The sequence below is a fragment of the Pelodiscus sinensis genome, chromosome 5 (genome assembly GCF_049634645.1).
Source record: "Pelodiscus sinensis isolate JC-2024 chromosome 5, ASM4963464v1, whole genome shotgun sequence".
Lineage (NCBI taxonomy): Eukaryota > Metazoa > Chordata > Testudines > Trionychidae > Pelodiscus > Pelodiscus sinensis.
Window position 1 is genome coordinate 41,823,330 of NC_134715.1, and position 24,702 is coordinate 41,848,031.

General features: G+C 43.3%; 1 protein-coding gene across 2 annotated transcripts in view; it reads right to left on the bottom strand.

Moving 5' to 3' along the window:
- Positions 1-22,043, bottom strand: part of SMARCA5 (SNF2 related chromatin remodeling ATPase 5) — a 46,134-nt gene extending 24,091 nt beyond the window's left edge. The window contains exons 1-9 of one of the 2 annotated variants that reach the window (XM_075929891.1): positions 21,636-22,043; positions 16,946-17,020; positions 14,760-14,926; positions 13,512-13,612; positions 12,286-12,386; positions 11,084-11,263; positions 1,964-2,119; positions 1,746-1,877; positions 707-775 (exon numbers count right to left, since the gene is read on the bottom strand). In XM_075929891.1, the coding sequence (XP_075786006.1) occupies positions 707-775; positions 1,746-1,877; positions 1,964-2,119; positions 11,084-11,263; positions 12,286-12,386; positions 13,512-13,612; positions 14,760-14,926; positions 16,946-17,020; positions 21,636-21,773 (1,119 nt within the window). In that variant the 5' untranslated portion in view covers positions 21,774-22,043. Of the gene's footprint in view, positions 1-706; positions 776-1,745; positions 1,878-1,963; positions 2,120-11,083; positions 11,264-12,285; positions 12,387-13,511; positions 13,613-14,759; positions 14,927-16,945; positions 17,021-21,055; positions 21,225-21,635 lie in introns of those variants that run through there. The other variant, XM_075929892.1, reaches the window with a different exon arrangement.
- Between the last annotated feature and the right edge of the window lie 2,659 nt (positions 22,044-24,702).

Below are 24,702 nucleotides of genomic sequence, written 5' to 3' on the forward strand. Positions count from 1 at the left end.
GAAATGCAGTTAAGAGTAGCCAATTTGTAGTCCTGAATTCCCTCAAACGTTATATTGGAATTTGTATACTTGTTTCCAAAACCTAAGATCTGGACTCAATGCTATTCAATCAGGCCTATTTCAGAATTATATACATCCTTTGCATCACTTAAGTCAGAAAGCAATTAACTTGCAAATAACAATTGGAAAGTATAGCCTAATTTTTTAAATAAGGTTATTTTCCCTAATGTTCTATGAGCAAAGACATCAGAAAAGTCTCTGGAAACAAGCAGACTTGTTAATGAAGTGATACTGACTCCTTCAACATTACATGAATTAGGGCTGTGAACAGGTAACTGACTAACCATTTACCTGGTAAACATCATCCATTAAGGGTGATGGTTACCGAATAACAGTTAACCATTACCCAGGAGCTGTACACCATGGGTGGAAAACTGCTCTAGCCATGTGGGACAGGCAGGGCTACCAGCAGCCATCTCCTCCCCCCTTCCCTCCGCTGTTGTTTCCACCCAGCACAAGCAGGTCAACAGCTGGGAGCCAGCAGCCTTCCCCTCTCCACTGCATGCAAAGCTGCTAAATCCCAGCCACTCATTTAATCCATTAATGGGTTTAATTAGTTAACCAGTTAAATGGTAAGTTTAACAGGATTTTACATCTCTTATGAATGTGACGCTTATATATATATATAAAAAAAAAAAACACTCACCATGTGGAGACGTTCCACCAGCTTTTGATCCCCAAGACAGTTATTTGTATCAAACCATGAATCGAAGTCCTATATTAAAAAATATTTTATATACAGAAATTAACTATACCAAGTTAATTATTACAGTAAGAAAAAAGTAGCTCACCCTATAAACGTGTTATAAATTCAATTTAATTTTCATAATATAAGTAATTCTGCTATACCAATATAAGTACATTTATACTAGCTATTATGGCATCCCCCCTAAAAAAAAATTCTGCTTTAACTATATCAGTATCTAAACCAGATATGATTATAGCAGCACAAAACCTGTGTAATCATCCTGAAATTACACAATGCTGATTGTGTGACACTATACTCATTTCCATGTCCTGTCCACAAAAACAGGGTGACTTCACAACAGAAGCTGATGTAAGAGGGAGGAAAATGTGTTCAATTTCAAATAAGAGACAAATACAGAAAACAAATAGCCAAGTTAGTTGCTTTTGGAATCCAAGTGCTATTTCTCATTTGTTCCATTTATAAATGTCATGTTTCTCCAAGTCTTTATGGGAGACCTCGTATACTCAAAATAAAATTTAATATAGTAGCTCTTTTCTGTTGAAGGGAGCCACCAATCACATCTTCTATAGTAAAAAAGTCAACAGATGTGAGCATAAGCCACTCAAGCTTTGTAATTGGCCGTTTACTCCTACAGAATCAAAATCTTTGAATTTTAAGATGTGAAGACTTAATGACAAAATGATTCTTTAAAATTTGATTTGATACTAACGTTAGTCACTCATACACCCACAGTTCATAACCCTTTAATATCAAATCACACTGTCCGAAACACTCAATATTCATGCTATGTCATCAATGTTTAAAACAACTTACAGTATACAGAATATATTGGCTGAATTCATCTGCAAATTATATCTTTCAACAACCAGGCATGGTTACATCATTAACCAAGTCTATTAATGTTATTTCTATTTCTCCAAAATCAGTAAATTATTAAAAATTAAATAAACTGTTAAAGAAAAATAAGAAACTTTACATCAGCTGAGTTAAAGACATCTGGCAAAAGGAAGTTGAGAAGTGCCCAGAGTTCATGCAAATTGTTCTGAAGTGGAGTTCCAGTTAACAGCAGCCGATTTGTAGTTTTGAACTCCCTCACAATTTCTGACAACTGAAAAAGACCACAACAATTGAGACTATTACTGCAATGTTACTGTAATCTATGCAAATATCTACTTGGAGTAAAATCTAAATTACCTTCGATTTTTCATTTTTGATCCTGTGGGCTTCATCTATAACTAGATATCTCCAGTTAAATTTTTTGAACACAGATTTCTCTTTAATAAGCATTTCATATGATGTTACACAGACATCCCATTCTCCTGGCAGCAATACATCTCGGACAAAAGCAGCCTGGTTAGAAAGGAAAGAAGATAGAACTTAATTATTGAAAATTAGCTACCTTTTCTCAGAACTAACCAAATCATATACAGGTTGAACCTCCCAAATCCGAGACTCTCTGGTACAGCAACATCTATAGTCTGGCAGTGCCACAGATAGCGCTGGACCAGAGAGTCTGGGAGGCCAAGAGTGGGATTTAGCCAGGAGAATGTAGGGCTGGGAAGCCCTGGCTGTGCCAAGAGCAGCTGGGCCAGGTGGCAGCTGCAGAGGCCAGGCCAGGCCAGGCAAACCCCGCCATGAGTGGGGCCAGTTGGCAAACTGGGAGCCCCTGCCCCAGCTAAGGAACCCCAGGCAGAAGCAAGGCCAGGCAGCGGCCAAGCAGTCCTGGGTCAAGGAACCCCAAGGAACTCTCGCTGGGAGCAGGACTGGCCCCAGCAATGGGGCCAGCGGCAGCCAGAGTATGAGAAACTCCGAGGATCCTCTGGTAGCAGCGGGGCCAGGCAGCCGGGGAGCCCAGGCCAAGGAACCTGGTAATCCAGTGGCAACAGGGCTGGAGTGGCTGGAAGGCTCCAGCAAGGTAACCTCATGAGAGGGAGCCTTTTCCGAGGAGCCCTGGGAAACACCCAGCAGCAGAGGGGCTGGAAGCAGCCAGGAGGTCCCAGCTGGAACCTGGGGGGGAACTCTGGTGGCAGTGATTAGGCAGCAGGATGGGAGCCCCCAGCCTTGGGAGCTCTAGGGAAAGGAGCCCCGGAGCAGGGCAGCATTGGCATCCGTTGATCCAGGACCCCTCAGGTTCCAAGGGTGCCAGACCAGGGAATTCCCAAACTGTATATTCTGTCTAGGGTTGAAAACAAAATTAAAACTAAAACTCATTTTAGCCTCATTGCAACAGATGTGCATCATAGTCTTAAAAATTTGCTAGACTGAACAAGTGCCAATCTCTCTCAAGTGGGGAAGAAAAGTGAGCTTTCTGTATCCGTTTTTACCAGGGAAATGTGGAAAACTTATGTGTAACATTTTTGAATGAGTAAATTGCAAGGTTAAAAATTGTACAGAGGCAATAACAGTAGTAATTTTATAATATTTTGAACTGGATTAGAGAAGTGGCTCTGTAGGCAGAAAGGCAAAGGGGAGCATACACACACTGCCTCCTTGTTCTTCCACCAGAAGAGGGAAGCTTTGACTCTGGGATAGCAGGATTTGTCCCAACTGTTTACTCGGCTATAGACTATCTGTGTTCAATGCTGCAGACAAAGGCAAAGTCTCATGACAAGTATCACAACTCATGATAAGTGTCAACATATGACCTTTTAAAAGGAGGCAGCAGCAGACATGAATGGACATGTGTAGGCTCAGCTGAAGATCCCACTGAAAGTGCTTTCTAATGTGAGGCTAGGGTTGGTAAGAGAGGAAAGGACAGATATTATGCTACTGTATTCTTGGTTGCTTCTTGGGTTGCTTGTTCCACTTTTGGTGATAAAAGGGTTGAAGGCTGGTCACTGCTTGTGTGGTCGAATCTGTGGTGTTTGCTCCAGGGTCCTGCAATGTAGATACCAAGAGAACAGAAGACTGCTGTGGAGTCCTTTAGTTGATGTTTTGAGTCATCTGTCTTCTCACTGAACAATTTTTGTCTTCTTCAAAGGGCAGATCCTTCACTATGAATTGGACTTAGGGAAATCCAGAGAACTGGAGCCACAACTTCCAATGCATGGTTAGAGACATCATCCTAATCAACCAGAAGACTGTATCCAATAATCAACAAGAAGCCTGGAGAAAAGAGTTACTCACCTTGTGCAATAACTGAGGTTCTTCAAGATGGTTGTCCTGTGGGTGCTCCAACTTAAGTGTCTGGGGCGACGCTGCACCTCTTGTTGAAGAATTTAGGTAACAGTGTCTTTGTTAGACTACTCCGCATGCACAACCAACCATCCCTCCTGTTCCTTCCCTGCTCCAGAAATTAAGTGGTGGAGCACCCACAGGGACAACCACCTCAAAGAACCTCAGTTACTGCACAAGAGGAGTAACCCTCTTCTTCGAGGAGCGTCCCTGTGGGAGCTCCACATTAGATGACTATGAAGCAGTACTCATGCTCAGAGGAGGGAACTTCGGTTGATTGCTTTTATACACAGCAGCTAAAACTGACTGGCCAAAGTGAGCGCTATGAGACAGGTAAGTTTCAAGTGCATAGTGCTTGGTAAACATGGGAGCAGAGGCTCATGTGACAGCTCTACAAATGTCCATCAGAAGTATGTTGTTCAAGTATGCTGTAGAAGAAGTTGCTATTGCTCATGTAGAATGAGCACATAGCTACATCGGCGGGTTTCTGCCCAAGGTATGGTAAGCCAATCTTATACAGTCTATGAGCCTGGACAACCTGTTTGGAAATTGGCATGCCCCTTGATCTTTCAGTAGTTGATACAAATAATCTTGGTGATTTGCATATCTGTCTAATTCTGTCTAAATAAAATGTGACTGGCTCTACGAATGTCCAGTTTGCGACATGCAGCCTCTCTGCTATCTGCATGGGGTTTGGAGAAGATGACAAATGGGATAGTTAGAATGGAAGGGTGTCAGGACTTTCGGGAGTAATTTGGGGTGCAGGTAGAAAATGACTTTGTCCTTATGGAATGCCATGAAAGACAGATCCGCCATAAGAGCACCCAGTTCCCCTACTCTCCTCACAAAGGAGCTGGTGACTAAGGCGGCTACCTTTACAGAAAGGTGTAGCATTGAACAGGTAGCTAGGGGTTCAAAGGGCTTGCGAGTTAGCACCCCAAGCACTAGATTGAGGTCCCAAGGTAGGGCTGGGTTTTGTGGGTAGATAAGTATTTTGGATCCACTTCAAAAAGCATTTAGTGATGGAGTGGGTAAAAACCAATTTATTGGGAGCTGAAAGGTGGTTATCATGGCCAGATGAACCTTTAGAGAGCTGAAGGAGAGCCCCAAAGGTTTTGAGGGATAATATTCTAAAACTGGAGGGAGGGAGGCAATTGCGGGGGCTGTTTCTAGTAACCCAATGGAGAAGTGGGATTGGTGGGAACACATATGATAGTGGCGCGCTCCATGTTACTGTGAATGCATCCCCATGACAGTGCATTCCAATCCCGCACGAGAACAGTACTGTGGATACTTCTTGCTGGCACTGGTTGCAAACAAGTCCACCATAGGGAATTCCCCAATAACTGAATACTTGAGATAGGATTTTGGTATTGATCTCGTATTCATGATTCGAGTTGAAATTCCTGCTGAGATCATCTGCCATGGTATTGTTCTTGCCTGGTAAGAAGGTGACTCAGAGGTGTATATTGTATGGGATATACCATTTCCATGCTGGACTGCCACCATAAAGAGGTGGTAAGATCTGTCTCTGCCCTGGTGGCTTATGTAGTACTTAGTTGTCAGATTGTCCATGAAGATTTGTACTGTCCTGTTGCAAATTAGATGTAGGAAGTGAGCTCCAGCATGTTTGTGTGTAATTTGGACTCCTCTGAAGACCACCAACCTTGCATCATTTGTTTGCCGGTATGTGCACCCGAACCCATCAGAGATGCATCTGTCATGAGAGCTATGGATGGTGGTTGTGGGTGGAAAGGAACTCCTTGGCACACATTGAGTGCATCTGTCCACCAACCTAACAACTGCTTCACCTTCATAGGAATGGAGATGGTTTTGTTGATGCTCTAAAAAAAATGTGGTTTGTAGACTGTCCTTAGCCATAAGTGCAGTGGTCTCATGTATAATCTGGTGTGTTGCATCACGAATGTGGCTGCCGCAATGAGTCCTAATAGTTGAAGGCATAACTTTGAACTGACAGGAGGATGGCTGTGCACTATTCAACACCAGTTCTGTGCTATTCCCACCGGTTCTGAGACTGCCTGGAAGTGTGGTTATCCCTACTGTGCAGTCCAGGTTAGCAGCTATGAACTCTAATTTTTGTGTTGGTGTGAGTTTGCATTTTTGTAGATTTATCTGTAAAGCTAGATTCTGAAATATTGAATAGTAAGGTTCACTGCTTCTTATGTCTCTTGACTGTTAAAAGCATAGACTTATCAAGATACAGAAAATGGTGACTCCCGGTCTGCAGAGGCATGCTGTCACAACGGCCACTACTTTGGAAAAGACCCGTGGTAGTATGGAGAGTCTGAAGGGGAGCACCTTGTATTGAAAATGTTCATTGTTCACCACAAAACAAAGGCATTTTCTGTGTGCTGGATGAATCAACATGTGAAAATACGCATCTTGAAGGTCGATAACCAATCTCCTTTCTCTAAGGCAGGGACTATTCTGGATAAGATGATCATCTTGAACTATTGAGGGTGTATGTAATGGTTGAGCTTTCTTAAACTGAGAATCTGCCTTCATCCTCCCATTCTCTTTGCTGTAAGGAAATAAATGCAGTAGAATCCCTTCCCCTCTGACATGGGGGTATAGGTTCTATTGGTTCCAGTGGGAGTAGGTGATTGAGCACCTGGATGAGATGTGTCCCTGAAGGTCAACGGGAAGGGAGGATGGGTTGGAGGAATAAATGAAAAAGGGAGACAACCTTGACAATGTATCCAGAGTAATGGAACTCCATTCGGATAGAAGGGTGTCAGGCAACTGTTCAATCTAGGTAGTCTCTCTGGATGCCTGAGAGATATGTGGCTTACTGTATCCTCAACCAGAAAGTCACAATGTTTGTCTAGAGTTTGAAGGTTGGGAGGCTGAGGGTTGATCGGTGCTCTGCCTGTGCCTAGTCTAGCACTGTCTTCATCTGGCCTCATATTGCCTCTGTGATTGATTGACGGGTAAGGACCTATATCTGTGTGTAAAATATTTTCCCTGCTTCCTGTGTTGCAGGTACTTGGATACCCAGGATCTTCAATGCAGAACATGAGGGTTTTTTTGTTTTTAAGAACATGCAGAGAAGCATCCATGGAGTTGGCGGATAGCTTTGAGCCTTCAAAGGGAAGGTTCTCCATGGCTTGAACCTCCTGTGAAAAGCCAGGTAAGTACAGCTAGCATGCTCTTCTTAGCATCATGGCTGTGGCAATGGAGCGAGCTGTTGTACCTAAAGAGTCCAGGGCCGTTTGCAAGGCATTGCAGGAAATAAGGACACCTTCATTTATGTTTGCCTTAAACTGTTCCCTTTAATTGTCTGGAAGACTTTCAATAAAATGTGCCACCTGTTCAAATATGTGGTGTAGCTGGGTAGGGGGGCGGTGTAGTTATCAATATGTAATTGCTATGATGCCAATAAATAAGCCTTCCTGCCCTCTAAGTCCCAACATTTCCATTCTTTGTCATATGGAGTGGTCAGGCAGCACTTTGTTTTGCCCTTTGATTTACCACTTCTATCACCAGAGATTTTGGAGAGAAATGGGAGAACTGAACATCAGCCTCTTGTGGCATCACATATTTCCTGTCTGATCTCTTACAGACCAGTGGAATGGTAGCAGGTGTCTTCCAGATAGATTTGGCTGGGTCCATCAGGGCTGGGTTCATTGGTAGTGCTAATTTCACCAAGAAGGCATGAAGAATACTGGTCAGCTTATGCTGGATGTCCAGCAGTTTCACCAGGGAGATCTCCAACACATCTGCCACCTTCTTATACCTCCTGGAATGACCTGAAGTCATCCTCCGATATAGGGGGAAGAGGCTTAGGGTATCTATCACCTGGCGACAAGGATGAGATATGGGTAGGAGGTGGCTAAGGCTGCCGTTGCTGCTTCTGTGCCCTATACTATGTCCAAGGGTCCTAATAGGGCCAGACAGTGAGCACTGGTACTGGAGGGAAGCAGCCAGTTGCTACTGAGGAGGCAGTTGTGATTGCTTGGTAGAGGAGTGCCTGGATGTGTGAATATCTACAATAGGCTTCTCATCCTAATTGCTCAACAGAGGCAATGCCGATCTTGCAGGAGTAGAGAGGCTGAACCTTGCCAAAGTCAGGGTACAGTCGATGTTGAATAGAGTCACCGGTACAGAGGTGACGCATAGTTCTTCACTAGATGAACAGCTGCGGTATCACAGTAATCGATGCTGGAGGTGGTGTCATGGTCAGTGCTGGCAGGATCTGCTGTGCCATCGGTGCCAATTGCTTATGTTTCTTTGGCACTGGGGGCAGCATGGAGATGGTGCTGAGCTGGACCACGGCTTTTTCGGTGCCGATTTAGACTTCAGCTTGCTTGGCACCTTAGAAAGGTCCTCAGCATCTTGGGATGCATCGGTGCCTCTCTCTCTGGTGCCTTAGGTGCAGCTGGTACCAAAGGTGTTTTGTGAGCTGATGCCCGCTTTTGAGGGAGAGTCACCACTAGTGGCTGAATGGGCTCGCTTCTTAGACTGCTGGTCTGACAGAGTTCTTGGTGCTGGAGCCTGAAGGAGCAGCTTTTTTCCCCGATACTGCCATTGTAGATGGCTGCCTTGGCAGTGTCAAATGCTCAGGATCTGATGCTAGCCTCACAGTGTTTTCTAAAAGAAACAGCTTCAGATGAAGTTCGCTGGCCTCCTTCGTGCATGCCATGAACTGTTTACAGTACTCACAAATGCATTCTACTTCCCAGTGTACCAGGCACCAGACACACAGTGAAAGCCTGCAAGACAGGCAGCATTTGAAACCTGGGGAATCCAGGGAGAAAAAAAACAGTGAAAGGAAAAACAACAAGAAGGGGAAAATATTTTTTTAAAACCAACTATAACTGTTTAACAAACTACTTAACAACTAACACCACTAACTCACTCTAATAAAACTATGAAAAGACTAGGAGGGCAGTTATCTGTTCCAAGTGAAGCCGGTGGTGGCAGAGAAGGAACTGAAAGGACGGTTGGCTGTGCATGCAGAGTAGCCGCACCACCACGTGCTGGCTGCCCTGCGTGCGCAGCCTACTGAGGGCACTGCTACCTAAATTCTTAGACTAGAGGTACAGCAGCGCCCCAGGCACTCAAGGTGGACACCTCCAGGGTGGACACCTCCTCAAAGAAGTTGTTCTTGGTTCTACGCCTACTAGCCATGGAGCCAGCAGTCACCACGCTCCAAAGACATTTCTCAGTGACTCCGCCCAATGCACAGAGGTTGACTGGAGGGGGTCTCACAGTGTAATCTGCCAGGAATCTCAAAAGCCTCCACTCAAGAGCTTAATGGGTTTTGCATGAGAAGGAACAGCCAACAATGCACTTTGAGCTACCCCAAGGATGTAGAGGTAGTAGAGGCACTTGGGGTGGATGTCAATGACCACAAAACCCTGCAGCTGGCTAAAGTTCTGGAATCCTGGGTCCTCAGTCTTATCAATCTCCTCACATGGGACTGAGCCACAGCAATAATTTTTAAAGCTACACCTATCAAAAACCCTACTTACAAATATTTATGGTTCAGTGCAGAAGCAGCTAACAAAAATACAACGGACATTGAAGAGTTTCTGTTTCACAGACACACAGCTAATCATTTGTAAAACAGGATGATGCAAAGGTGGCAAGAAATATAATTGTTCATCTGAACAAAGTTAGAGGAATTGTGAACTCTGAAAAGCAAGTCTATAAATATCAGAAGGTACTCTCAGTCATGGTTCAGTTATTTCCAGATTAAGTGTACGGGCTGAACCTCTCAAATCCAGTACTCACTGGTCCAGCAACATCTGAGGTCCTGCATGATTTTAGCCAGATGCTAAAATCTGTCATAGGTGTGACCAAGTTCCCCACAGTCCCATGAAGTTTGTTTTCAGTCGCTAGTCTTGGCTCTCAATATTCTGTGTTATTATTTACCCCCAAATGTCTTTCACTGCTTACTTGTCTAGGAGCATTTCTAACATCCAATATTGACCTCCAGTGGACTTGAAAATTCTCTGATTCTCCACTGATCAGATCCGGAGGGTACCAGATTACAAAGGTTCGATCTGTACTACCTTTAATAATTTGGAGGCTTCTGCAAAAACTGACAATCCAGTGAAGTCCGAGACTCTAGGTAGGCATCCTCCTTTACATATCACCACATGTACTAAAAAGCACTACAAGCTAAATTAGACTTTCAGTGACACTTGTGCAAAGCCATTCTCTTCAATGGCTTTGCACAAATATAACTGACTAGAATTTAGTAAGCAGTTCCATTGATGCACTGTAATATTCTGTATCTGTATTCTCCAACTCATGTTCTCTCTGTACGGAGAACAGAACAAAACCAAACCAAACCTCAGTTTTGTTACTTCAGTAAGAGGACAGTTTGAACACAATGTTTATCCAGATTAGGAAAAAGAGGATAACATTACATTGAGATTGGATCATTTTCCCCTAGACTAGAGAAATACCACTGGAAGTAATCTATAGAGCAGGGAGAGAGGCATCACTTTTAGAGCTGAATCTCACTTTACAAGGGGACAGAATAAAATTTTATTTTAGGAAAAGAGTTGTAGGGAGGGAAGATTCCATACACATCAGAAAATGTATAGCCACTGTTATTACACGTAATACCAATAATTATTGTAAGAGAGAGACTAGCATATGAGTTCTCTCTCTCCTCTAATTTATTTGATACCACTGTCCAACTCCAAAAATACATCCATTTCAACTGGTTTGTGTGGTGGATCTCCCGAACACAAAAAGAAAATAAAGTGATTGCAAAGTGACGAAAATCATAAAATGAGCTCAGGAGAAGAAAGTTGATGACATTTCAAATAGCAGCATCCTCTTAGTCCTACACTGACCAACAAAAGTACAAGTTACTTAATAGGAACATATAAAAGTATACAAATCTATCTCAATATTTGTGTGTGCACAAAAATGGACGTAATCCAGTACTGAATAGAGAGCACTTCTATGTCTAAAATGTCAATTCTCTGGAATCCACTTCTAAACCATTAATCTATCTCCTGAACAATCTACAGCAGCTGCCTGCCACAATTAGAAAATATAACAAGGTGGCAAGTTTATGTGTTGTGGCCACCATATATAAACAGTTTGGGGTAGGGTAGAAGAAAAATATAAATACATAACAAAGTGTCTCATACTTACTCTTTGGTCTTTGTCACCTATCAAACAAACTGCTTTAAGAGTTGGTACCCATCTCTTGAATTCACTCATCCAGTTGTGTAAAGTGGACTTGGGAACTAATACCATGTGAGGGCCAGGAATATTTCTGTAGTGTTTCATGTACCCAAGAAGAGAAATTGTTTGCAGTGTCTTTCCAAGACCCTGTTAAGAGGTTAAAATTCATTTGCGTAAATAATGGAGAAAAGGTCTCTTTAAAGTTAACTGTGAAATAAATTAGCTTACTTTTTTAAAAGTTTTAAGAACTAGTAAGTCTAGTGTGACATGCTAAAGTAACACAGAAAAATAGCCTGCAGCATAAAATTAAGTGCTTCAGCAATTTACGATAGCAAACACCATTTGAAAGCAGATACTTTCTGGCTTGTAGAAAACATTAGGAACAGTCTAGTAGATGCTCGTTAGTAGCAACATATAAGTTCCCTTCTGCAAAATTGTCCCTAAGTGGCTGTTGCTGCTATGGGGAACATATTGTTCTCAACAGCAATAATGATGGAGAGGGAGTGAGGCTTGTTTCTCTCTGTATTCAAATTCTAAAGTGATCACAGTCTGAGGAAAATGGTTCAGCTGATTAAAAACACAAGAATGACCATGCGGGTCAGAAGTCCATCTAGTCCAGCATCCTGTCTTCCAACAGTGGCCAATGCCAGATGCCCAAAAGGGAATGAACAGAACTAGTCATCAAGTGATCAACCTCCTGTTGCCAATTCCCAGCGTCTGACAACCAGAGGCTAGGTACCTTCCCATTGATGGACCTATCGGAACTGCCATTTTTTTTACACTTCAAATGCTTCTTAGCATGAGAACTTTATGAATACCACTCAAAATACTTGCAGCTTTAAAGTTTAGATAAAGAGCAGTCTGTTCCATAAAACAAACTTTTTCTGAGTTTGGATTTCCTTGAGGCAGATAAAAGCGATATAAAAAAATTGCATTAAATGAAGCTGTTCTATAACTGACAGTTGTTGGAGTAATGTCATTAATGTAATTTTAACATATTGTGAAACTAACCATGTTCTATATAAAAATCCAAGTGCATTATAACATCTTGCATTTTAGAATATAAACAGCTTCTTCAAAAAATTAGAGACCAAAATTTGATTACAGTTCTTGTCTTCCTGGTCTCTCTCCCCACATACCCTCCAACAATAAAAATTAGCAATGCCTACCATTTCATCTGCTAGGATACCATTGATGCCATTCTCATACAAAGAGATGAGCCAGTTCAACCCTCGGACCTGATAATCACGCAGTTTGCCCCATTTTACATCTAAAACAGATTAAAGATTTGTCAAAGAAATATTTGACATCATATTCTCTTATTGCTAAGCAATGCTATTTCTTACTTCAAGGTAGAAGAATGTGACAGTAGTACTTTCCAAAGAGCAATTAGGACATCTCTCTGAACCTGAAGAGTGAAAGCATATGGAGCATACTTTTATGTTTCTCTCAAAAAAACACACCCCTTAAACAAGTGCCCCTGCAGTACCTTAGAGACTAACTATATATATATAGTATCATGAGCTTTCATGGGCACAACCCACTGGAGCAAGAAACCCACTCATCTATATCTATCTATACTATAGGCTCCCAATTGTTGGTCCGGAGACCAGTGCCGGGCTGTGAACAGCTGGCTGGCAGGCCACGTCAGGTGTGGGCAACAGCACCCAGCATCTCCCTTCCTGCTGCAGCTGTTGGGAGAAGTACGTCCTGTCCCGCCTTTCAGCCAACCAGCGCTAGGCAGGGGTGGGATCTCCTTCCAGACACAGAAGAACGGCTCGCTGTGTGGTGGGAGGGCCATGCGGAGGCCGGCACAGCAGTCTAGGGCAGCCATGACCCAAGGCAGCAGTGCTCAGCTGGGAGGAAGCACAAGTCTACATGAGGGGGGTGGAGCAGGCACTGGGCACTCCATGGACAGGGCTACTGCTGGGGAGACAGTGAGGATGTGGGGCTCTAAGAGGTGGGGGACTGGCATAGGGGGGCTTTGGGGACTGGTACTGGGGGGAGTTGGGTGCAGTGGAGCTCTGGAAACAGGAGGTTTGCATGGAGGGGGCAAGATGCTGGCATGGGGGGTTGGGTGCAGGGGACTCTGCGGTCAGTGCCAGGCACAGGGAGATGGTGGCTCCAGATCTTCCCTATGAATTATTTCTTTCCTGCAGAATCTGAACTCATTTCCAGCTAGATAGCAACTTAAAGTTTAAAATGCCAGATCCTCAGCAGATTCAGGAATATCCAAAATCCTAACATTTGCAAATTTAAATGTTCAATATATTCTAGATTACAGGAACTTGCAGAATTGACAACCTCCTCAGGAAGGCAAGAATAATGGAAAGAGAACAATTTTAGGGTCCACTGAGGCTTTACCAAGGATAACAAATGAAAGAGCAAACCATACATGATGGTGAATCTTCAAATCGAGTGCATACATTAGTCGCCTTGGAGCTCTCTGTCAATAGCTCCTCGTCTTCCTCCTGTTCTGTTCTACGATGTCGATAGCTACACAAAACAAAATCAAAAATACAAATTTCAAACTAGATTGAGAAGGCACCAGACTGCTCCATAAGAAGTTACCATCATTTATTTGGTACCATTCTTGATAAATGTAAACAAGAGTAATCTGAAGAAACCTGTACATTCATAAATATTTGCAATACGCTTTGTAACAGCATGCTGAGGATAATTACTCTTTCCAATTTTAAGCTTGTCTACTGTTCTGTCACACTGTTTGCTGATCTGTGCTGATTTGAGTAGAAGAGTATGCTGACAGCTCAACTCCTATACACAGGTAAATTCAGATGGAAGAAATTTTCTCTTTTCTCCTGTTAGCAACACACTTATGAGAGGGTAGTGAGCAGAAAGATTGGAGTAGGGCAAAACTGAAAGACTACAGGAAGGATGCTAACATTAGCCTACAATGGGGAGGTTGCAGCAAGCTTTTCGGAGGTAGCTGCTCTGGAGCTCTCTTTCAGGAGTTAGAGAGAAGCCTACATCTTTATAAATCAAACAGCAAAAGGCAAAAACAAAATACATTTCTTTTTAGCATTTTGGTTCAGCTATAAAATTCAGTACACATGGATTCTCCAAAACCATTCAATTTACTTTTCCCACCCACTTGCTACTTTGTTTATTTCACCACCCCAAAATTCGATTAGGGATGTAAAATCCCATTTAAAATGTTAAACAGTTAAACTATATATTTAACTTGTTAATCAGCCTGCTGCATTGCACCATGGGCTGCTGGACCCAGCCAGGCTGCAGGACCCACCGCACCGCACTGTGGCAATTTGCTCCTGCCAGGTCGCTTATCACACTGCAGATGGGGGATTGCTAGCACCAGCCAGGTGAAGCACCAACTAACCAGGATGCATTACCCATTAAAGGGTGATGCTTACCAGGTAACCAGTTACCCATTTACATCCCTAAATTAGATTCTGACCAAACTTCAGTTTATAAACAACTGTGGTTATTTTAGTGCAAAGTGATTTTCCATTTTATAAGGCTTGATGGGTGTCTAAAATACTAGCAATTTTGAGAAGAAAGCACAATACCCTACATCATCACATCTTTTAAAGGAAGCTCCTAATCTGCAAAAAGATAAGAGAACTATATTACGGGCATAACTATGTTAAAAGGTATTACTTACTCGCCAACTGACAACAGATTCTGTTTCTCATCCTTTTTTATTCGTGGACGTCCTGGTTTCATTTTCAAAGGTGAAGTTGGAGTCTTTTGAGCAGCAGGCTGAATGAAGTGAGCAAACAGCTCAGTCTGCTTTAACAGATACTCAAATCTGTTTGCTCTGTCTGTTTGCTGTTGATATAATAAAAAACAACTTGAGCAAGTGAGACATTACAATATGCTCATATAATAAAAATTCAGATCTAGAACTACAATTAATGTCTTAGAATGATTCAAATTCATATTCTTTAAAATAGATAGCTACAAAAGTTAGCAGCTGTGAAATGGATTTGATCCCAAACAAGGGCCCCTTAACTGCCCCAAAATAAGCCTAAGCCAAGATCACAGGGGACACCTGCATAAGACTGAAATGTAACCAAGACCAGAGATATCCAGAATACAAGTTTTGTGTCCAAAATTGAAGAAGCCCTTATATGTGAAGTCCAATGTATTGTGGCAAATCTCCAGTAGGCTCAAGACAGCCTTTTTGTAAGTGAACCTATATAGCATTCTCAGTATAAGCCTCAAAGGTAACTGTTTCAGTCCCACTGCTGACCATAACTTTGGCAGGAAACAGCAGTATTAAACTAACAAACACTTTTAATTATCAATGTTAGTAATTCAGTATCACATGGGTAACAGTGAACTGAGAACATCCACTTCAGTTTTTTTCTTAGTAAAGCTATAAGCAGTCATAAGTACTTGAGTTATAAATAGAAAGGACCTAAAAAAAGGAAGCTTTGACAGGAGAGTAGAGAAAGTAGTGGATGGCCTCATTCCCAACATACTAGCCAGATCTTGACAGGAGATCATCCATTATTTTTTATGAATGCTAACTAATTTAAAGTAGCTGGAGGGGAATGCCAAAGAGGATGCATTGCCCCGGACCTCCGATCTATGTCAGATTCCAATGTCTAGTACATTTTGCAAGCTTTGGGTTAAATCACCAACCCACGGTCATGCTATAAATCAAAGAGCATCAGGATTATAACTCAGAAATTACTGCCTCCCAGTATAATACTCTAGACCACTAAATCATATAACCTCAGAAGAATCTCCCTACACAGAAGTCTTCCAACCTCGAATCTATTTTGCCTGGTGATTACAACTTCAGAGAACTTTAAGCACCAATACAGAACCATTTGCTACATAACTTTTTACTTTTCTCTTCCTCACACTACAACTACATATTTTTACTTTATATTGCAATCACCACTGCTCTTACCCATCTGCTCCACTCCCAGAAGCTAAGGTTCCATGGGGGAGAGGGAGGTGAGGAGGCAGAAGGAAGATCTGAGGTGGAAATGGAGTTGTAGCCAGGAACTGATATCGGGTGTGGGGTTGGAAGCAAAGTCACATCAGATCAACAACAGCAAAGCTGTGGCTGGATATGGAAGTGGAGCCACAGCCAAGTGCTGTGGCAGTGCAGCCTGTGTGACACTCCTTTCCCTGACCCAATCCTACTGTGCCCTCTCCCCAAATATTGCTTAGCACCACCTTAGCAGGGAAGAACCCCACGGTTTGGGGACAACTACAGCATTTGAATTACAAATATTTGAGATAGTCAAGTTTCTCTCTCAAACAGGAAAATAAAGGTCATGGTCATTAGACTTCATCTGACCCTATATGTTAAATAAGTCAGAGTAATTCTGTGGGGTTGACTTAAGATGCTAATGAGCTCTCCCTGAGACCAGATGCAAATTCCTGTTTCAGAGGGTGAATGCTTATTTCTCAAGTTCCCTTAAGGTGGGCCTAAGCACTTTGTAGGATACCTCTATTAACCAGCCAGAGTATGCCTAACATGTAAAGTGTCTCTTCCCACATCAATACATCACCACCAGTGCACTTACATACAAGACAAAAGACTCAAGCTCTGAATATTATCACACAATACAGAACTTCACATCAGTCCACTCTTTGTAAACAGTCCCCCAAATCCTAGGACAGCTCACTTCATTTTAACTACTAAAAACTGCAAAAGCTCCTATCATCTCTCCTAAAGTGGCATTAAGATTTCTGCAGAAATGCCTCATCAGCATACCAGTTAAAATGACTCAAATAAGAGCAAGAAATTTAACTTTTCTATAAAAAAGGAACTACAGCAGTAGTGGCCATTTGTATCATATTGCACACATGCTGAAAATTACGCACCATTTTCTCTTCATATGTAGGATCCGGTTCCTGGATTTCCTTTTGTTTTCCTGGTGATGCATCATCAAAACCTTCCTAGGAGGAAAAAACATGAAAAACAAATTGAATTCTCTTTTATAAAAAGATACCCAGCAAACATATTTTATTTAATGTTACCATTTATCCAGAGGATAATACCTCCATCTCTATTTGTTGATAAATAAAACTTATCTTAGTTTGAATGCATCAGGAATTGCAATTTTAATTTCAGTTTTGACCTATGAGCAAGGTGGCAAGTTAATGAGGAGGTAACTGTTTGATTTTCTTTTGCCTACTACATCAAGTAATTACCACTGATTATTATATTTGGGACAGAAAAGTAAGTCTCCATTAAGTCATTTGATTCCCACTCCACCCTCCCACACTTCCCCTTTCAGAAAAGGGGAGCGGAGGAGCAGAGGTATTTTCTTTGACTATCTTTTCAGATAGGGAAATAATAAAACTCTCTTCTCCCTTCTTCCAAAAAAGTATTCTGCTTCAAAATCGTGACATATGACATGACACCAGAAGAGTGCATCTTTATTAACAATTTACAAGTTTCACTGTGCTTCAGGTACTAGGAACAACTGTCATCTCTACTGGAAGCAGAAATACTACTGGTATGATCAACCCTTATACAATTGTTCTGAAGGAGTATTTTACATAGGTTCTTCAGGAGTTTAGGGAAGAGAATGAGCTATCTGGAGAAATTACCCTTCACCATCTGTTAAGAATAGATGGCCTACACTGGAAGTTATTTATCTCACCTCAGTCCCTAGTGTGCAGTGGGGAATGGACAAGTGATATTAAAACAAATCAGGCTGGAACCCACACAAAGCAAATGAAGGGAAATAAAGAACATAGACATAAAAGGAGACATAATAAATACTATGCCAAGCTAAGGCCCATCAAAAAGAGATATGAGTAAGTAAAAACAGAATTTTAGTTTGTCAGTCAAAAAAGAAAAGATCCAAAAGAAAAGAACTGGAAAAATCATTGCACTCAGGTATCAGCTCAACAACAGACCGTCCTACTCTTCTAGCCAGGATCTAACTGGAAACCCTCTCCTGCTTCATGCTTAGAGACAAGCAGAACGGCTGTGACCCCTGAATAAGAGACATACACTGCTGACAAGTTACACACATGAATCGATACACCCTAAAGTGATAGTTACACTAAGGGTGTTAACTAGCAGTTCACTGACTAATTGAGTAGTTGATGGAATTTCAGACTAGTCAGATTAAGAATTTCCATCAACTACTCAATAGGCACTTCCGCATGCAGCCCGGGGCCAGCAAGAAGTCCTGCAGACTCCGGGCTGCACAAGGTGTCAGCTTTGAAATGTACAAGAGTACCTAGCGGGGGCTCTTGTGCATTTCACAGAGGCAGCACAACATGGAGCCAGAGTCAGCTAGGGAGTCCCCAGCTGATTCCAGGTTCTACGGAAATGCTGCACTGGAGCACAGGATCAACTGGGGAGTCCCCAGCTGACCCCGGGCTCCATGTGCAGTGCCACACAGCTGAGCCAGGGATCAGCTGTGCAGCCGCTGCGCACATGGAGCCTGGTGTCATCTGGGGACTCCCCAGCTGATCCTGTGCTCCAGTGCAGCATTTCCAAGGAACCTGCGGTCAGCTGAGGAGCCTTGGCATTTCAAAACAGCAGCGCCACACAGCTGATCTTGGGCTCAGCTGTGCGGTGCTGCCGCTTTCAAGTGCCGCTTTCCACCCCCCACCTCCCTTTGCTGCCTCTATTTAACAGAGGCAGCAGGGGGGACAGGAGGGAGATCAATTAGTCTTTAATATCCCTAAGTTGTACAACTTCAAAAGACAATGGGCAACAACTGTAGACTGAATTTAACACAAGCATTTTCCACTTTAACATTTCGGTAAGATTTTGAAACTAGGCATACATAAAATAGTCAAGACACCATTGAACACTTCAACTAAATATGAACTCAAATCATTCTTGATCTTCTTTGTAAACTCATCAGCTGTTCTTTCTTCCTCTTTTGAAAAGTGTAACATTTGTTTCACTCTATGATGTTGAGCCTCATTTATAGAAGAAGGAACTGTATGAACAAAAATTCTCAAATGAAGATTTCCTAATTTCAATACCTAATTATGGTATGTCTCTCTCAATATGGAAGCTATAGTTTCTATCCAAAGAACAAAGTGTCATTGCTCTTCATACCTTCATAAGATGTATCTATATTAGCATTTTCCCTTAAACTAGGTTTCCTACTACTGGTCAGCAACATTGCCTGTCCACCAAAATTTTTATCACCATATATCCACTAATCTTAAGAACACCAACAGCTAACCTACATTAGCTTTCTCACCATTATTACTAACAGAAGAGTTAAATCTATAGTAGTAAAAACAATGAGAAATCATGTGGCACCATAAAGAATTTGTTTGGGCATAAGTCTTTGTGGGCAAAAATCCATTTAATCAAATGCAAGTAAAGGTGCAACAGGACTCCTCACTATTTTGGCAGATACAGACTAACGACTATCTCTGGAAAAACTTAAAAAACAACAAATAGTCTAGAAGCACCTTAAAGACCAACAAAACATGTAGATGGCATCATGAGCTGTCATGTGCACAAGCCACTTCTTCAGATGAATAGTTATTAAAGGTCCAGTTCCAAAATAAATGGGGGGAGGGGCAGAGAAGGAAGTGAAAAAGAGGGAAAGTAGTATTAGAGTGTACACATTACATGAAGCTGATAGGGAAGGAGGAAATTGATCTTAAGTACCCATTGTTTGGTTTTTTTAAGTCATTAGAACATGGAAGGTAGTATGCTAGCCAGGTAGTGTCTTTATTCCTAACTTTATGATGGCTATCCCTCTGAGACGTAGCAATAGTAGTTTAATAGTAGGAGATTTTAAAAAAAGCCAGTGCAGACAAGATCCTAATAGCTCTTCATACAGAAAGGAGGAAGGGGGGTTGGGTTATGGCTGGGTCTTGGCTAGTTAAGTAAGCCATCTCGGGAGGGGGGGGGGGGGGAGAGGAGGGAGGAAGGAAAGGACCAAATCTGGTAACAATAGCTAACAATCTTTCCTTCTGAATCAATGTAAAGCAATATTCCAGAGGAAGGAGGCAAAGCACTTATAAATCTTCATAAGGAAACTTTCCAATCCAGTTTAAAAGAGATACAACTACATGAAGAAATATTTTAAATAAACATTGAAAGTGGTTTGGTTTCTTCTTGAGAACTATAACTTTACAAGAGACAAAAAACATATAAAAATCCTTGTTTAATAGCTTCCAGCTTAGCTTTTATGTTTTTAAATAGGATTTATTACCCACAATGTTTTAGTTATTTGTTCATCTGAAGGAGCTACTCTAAGAAAATGGAATTTGCAAACTAGTCAGATTAAGTAGGTTGGTTGTAAAGAATGATTCAGAACATGAAATATTCATCAATAAAAAGCAGACAAACTAGTTTCCATGTATGGCTAAAGAAACAAATGCTGTTACAAAACAATCATCTCTAGGCATTAGTTCAAATCCCAGGTTCTCCTAACCCCCTGACATTTCTGAATTAGGCACCTGTTGCCAAAATAAGACATTTCAAACAACAGATGATACCACTGCTTTATAAAATGTTGCCAGATGTACTCTGTTTTTTTCATAACTTAAAGAGAAAGCACAGCTAAACATAAATCTTTGCTGGGAAGCTCACTTAGAAAGAATAGAAGAATTAATTCAACAGTTACAGCTGCACTACAAAAAGAACTTCCTGGGGGAAAAAAGGAAAAATAAATTTCTAGCTAGATACTCCTGGAATAAAACAGAACACAGAAAGGAGAGTTGGCCACATTTGGGAAACCTGTGACTATTCCAGCTTGCCTTCAAAAATCCAATTTCAGATTGTTTTCATTGTCTATCAGTCAGAGAGCAGCCGTCAATGTTTCTTTGTGTTCTTTTTCTCGTAGCAGTCTGTGGTACATCGTTCATAAAGGGGAAGGAACCTCTTGTTTGCATATATTGAGGTACACAGCGCCCACCGAAGTGACAGGCAGAGCCGTGAACAGAAAACAAACAACGGGAAGAGGGTGCGTATGTGACAAAGAGAGAAGAACCTACTTTCTGCTGAAGGGGTGGGAAGCCGACGTAACAGCTGCTACCCGCTTCCCAGCATCGCGGAGACTCCCACAGCCCCTAGACACAACGAGACGCGACTCCCGTTTCCTGACCGCCCCCAATTCATTCATGAACCAAAGAGAGAGAGACGAGGCGCACACGCTGTACAGGGGAGGCGGCTCAGCTCGGCTCCGCTCCATTCACACGCGCCGCTGAAGGCTCCTCATCCGCCCGCCCGCTCTATTGTCTCTGCCCCACGCGGCTCACGCAGCCTGCCGGCCCCAGCCCTCGTGGCACAGCACGACGGGTGGTGGCGGGCTCGGCCACCGGTTACTGCGCGGCTCTGCGGACAGACGGGGGGGGGGGGGGGAGACTCAACTCACCCCCCACCCCGGGCCCTAACGGGGGGAGTCGGACAGAGGAACCCCACGTGTGCCGAGGGAGCCGCTCGGGGCGGGACAGGAAAACCCGGAGCGGGCCTCGGAGAGCGAGGGGCCGGAGCATCGTCACCAGCTCCAGAGCGTCCCCCGCCCCCCCGGCTCACGCCCGGTCCCGGGGTTTGGGGGGGGGGGGGTCTCCTCACCTCCATGTCAGCGTCACTCGCGCCGACAGGCGGCGCCCCCGCGAGCTCGCCGCCGTTGCTGGTGGTTGCGGAGGAGGGGGCGGTGCCGGCGGGGGACAGGGTCTCATCCGGCGGCGGCTCCTGCTGCCCGGCGGACATGATCCCGGCGCGCGCGCCCCGCAGACAATGCCGGGCCGGGAGCCCGCTCCCGCCGCGCCCGTTGGGCGGGGAGAAGAAGCGACCCCTGCACGCAGCGGCGGGCGGGACGGGCTAGAGAAGGGGGGGGGGGCGCCGCTCGCAGACTCCGCGCCGAGGGGATTCCCCCCTCCCTGTCACTGCTGCCGCCCCGGCTTTCGCAGCGCGCTCCCCACCAACCAGGAACCAACCGAGCCGGCTTCCAACTCTCGCAAGAACTCCAGCAGGGAGCCAATGCGCCTGCGCAACGAACACGTCTCTGGTTGGGCTCCCACGAGGTGCGGCGAGCCGGCTACGACAGAGGGAGGCGGGGCCGCGCTCGCGCGAGGAGTTGAGCCGGGATAACCGCAGACTTATTGCGTCACTACCTTCCCATTCTCTCGCCGCTTCCCCGCGCTGGGTACAAGGAACGGCGAGGCGGAGCCTAACTGGAAACCCCGCCCCTAAGCGAGCGTCACACCTGGGAAGGTTCAGTTTGGGACACTCGCTTGCCCGCGTGCCGCCAGCCAGGCCTTGCGAGCAGCAGGCTGCAGCCGCCCGGCCCGTGTGCCGGGCGCGCCTCCTTCAGGGGACACGTTGATTTTTACATATTTAATTTTACACTCCCGCTTGCTTCGGGTGGTTGATGGTCTGAGGGCGGTTTTGCTGCCAGGCACGTGGTTAGCGACCTTACCTAGAGCAAGCCCGGGCTGCTAAAGACTAGTCCACTACCCCATAAGAATTTATTGGACAGCCTTTTGCCTAGTAGTCAGCTAGCGGTAGCAAACGGAGCGGTAGCGAAGGGGGAAGGGGGAAAGGAAGGGGTACGTCAAAGTGACAGCACTGCCCAGCTGTGCAATGGTGCCACTACACCGCTGGTCTGCAGATCAGCTGTGCAGCAGCTACCCCCTTTGAAATGCCTCTGTGCCTTTCAAAGGGGCAGGGGAGCCCAGGCTCAGCTAGGGACTACCCAACTAAATCCAGGCTCACCCAGACACTGCCCCAACACCCCGAGCAGGTTCCAGGGAAGTACTGCACAGAGCCAAGGCCAGCTGGGGAGTCCTCTGTTGACCCCAGGCCATGCTCGATCAGGCCCTTGGAATGGACTCTATTGTTTTCTTTCATAGGTACCTATGTAGCCAGGTGAATAGGGAGATGCTAACACTAGAAATAGATATATTAGGAACACAGTTGGAAAGGGAAAGAGAATTTCAATTACAGGAGAAAATGAAGAGCCATTGGATCCAGGAGCCACATACCACACCGATAAGGTTTTTAAAAGTAAAAGTAAAAGATGAAAAAATGAAGCAAGCAAAGAAGTGGAAAGGGAAGAGATTAACAAACTGGAAAAGATCTCCATAACAAAGAAATGCATGAGAGAATTAAAATTCAGTTCAAAGTAGCAATGTCAATACCAAAAGAAAACTCATATTGAGAGCAGAAGAGGCATTAAGAGACTGTTGTCACAAGTCAGGAAACAAGCCAGACACAAAAAAAAATAGGACAACACATAAACCTGCACAAAATAATTGAAAAAAACCCCTACCTTATCAATAAAGCCCTATGCAGAAACAAAATTTGTATCTACATCTGTATCCGCAAAAATGAGCGGAGGATGGATAGACACAGATATAAAGTGGATATTCACAAATTTGCAGGGTTCTAGAAAACTAAATTTTTATTTTCATCCATATCTGCAAAAACAAGCTGCGGCTACACCTGTGGATATCAAGCAGATATCCACAGATTTGCAGGCCTCTATTTATTAAGATATTTATTTTTCCAGAGAGAACTGAGCAATAACACAGCATTTGTAAATATGCAGAATGGAAAGAGTAGTTCAATTAGCTTTTCTTTGTGTGAAAATTCCCAGGCGATGCTTCCTGTTTCATTGAACACTTGTTTTTATTTTTTTTTTTAAATAAGGAAAACACATACGGTATATGCTGCTTTAAAAGATCCTATTAGGTGAATAAGAACATTATTAATGTTCAGTGTCTGTAAAACTGTTTATAAGCTATAAAAAAAAAAAGATCAAAAGTGAAAGCATAACTTGATGGCCATATCACTCTGAACACACCTGATCTTATCTGATTTGAAGAAACTGAGCACTGGTAAACCTGGTGGATATTTGGGTCAAGTAAACTTGTGTAGGTTTACTTTCACAGAATATGGTAGTCATCTCAAAGAATATTTTCTATTCTCCTCCTCCAAGTAAAAGGTGAGGCAGAAAGAACGTAGAAAAAGATAGCAATGGATGTTTATAAGACCTCCCATTTTATAAAAAGGAATCACAGTTACTGTCTTAATACTTTGTTTTTCCCTTCTTTCCAGATAATATAAATCACAAATCTTCTAATATTGTTTTTTTTCCCTAAAGTTGGTCTACAAAGTGTTCCAGTTTTTTTAACAGCTTTTAAAATCCAGTTCTTGGAGAAAAAAATGGAAATGGTATGATTGTCTATAACTGGGGAGAAATGCTGTACTCTGTAAAAGGGGGATAGTCTTTATGTGTCAATATCAGCCTCCCCTCCTCACGATATTTAAATTCCCTTAGCAAGTCCCTTTCTTAGTTTTACTTTAGCATGCTTTAGTGGAGAGCCGACACATTGTCCCTGCTTCCTTCATAAGTTTGAAAGGAAGGACCCCTTCTTTTAAGTTTTTAGATAAATCCTGGCCCCACTGAAGTAAGCACTGGTCCCAGCAAGACACTTGAGCAAACAAGCACACTGGTCCCAGCAAGACACTTGAGCAAACATGATTGGGCCTGTTTTAATACTATGCAAATCACTATCTCCATGATCCAACAATACTTATTCCATCCTCAGGAGATCAGGATTTCTACAGATCACAGTGCTGAAAAGGCACATGTATTTATTGGTATTACTGTGTCTCAGTTACACCCAGCCAGCTG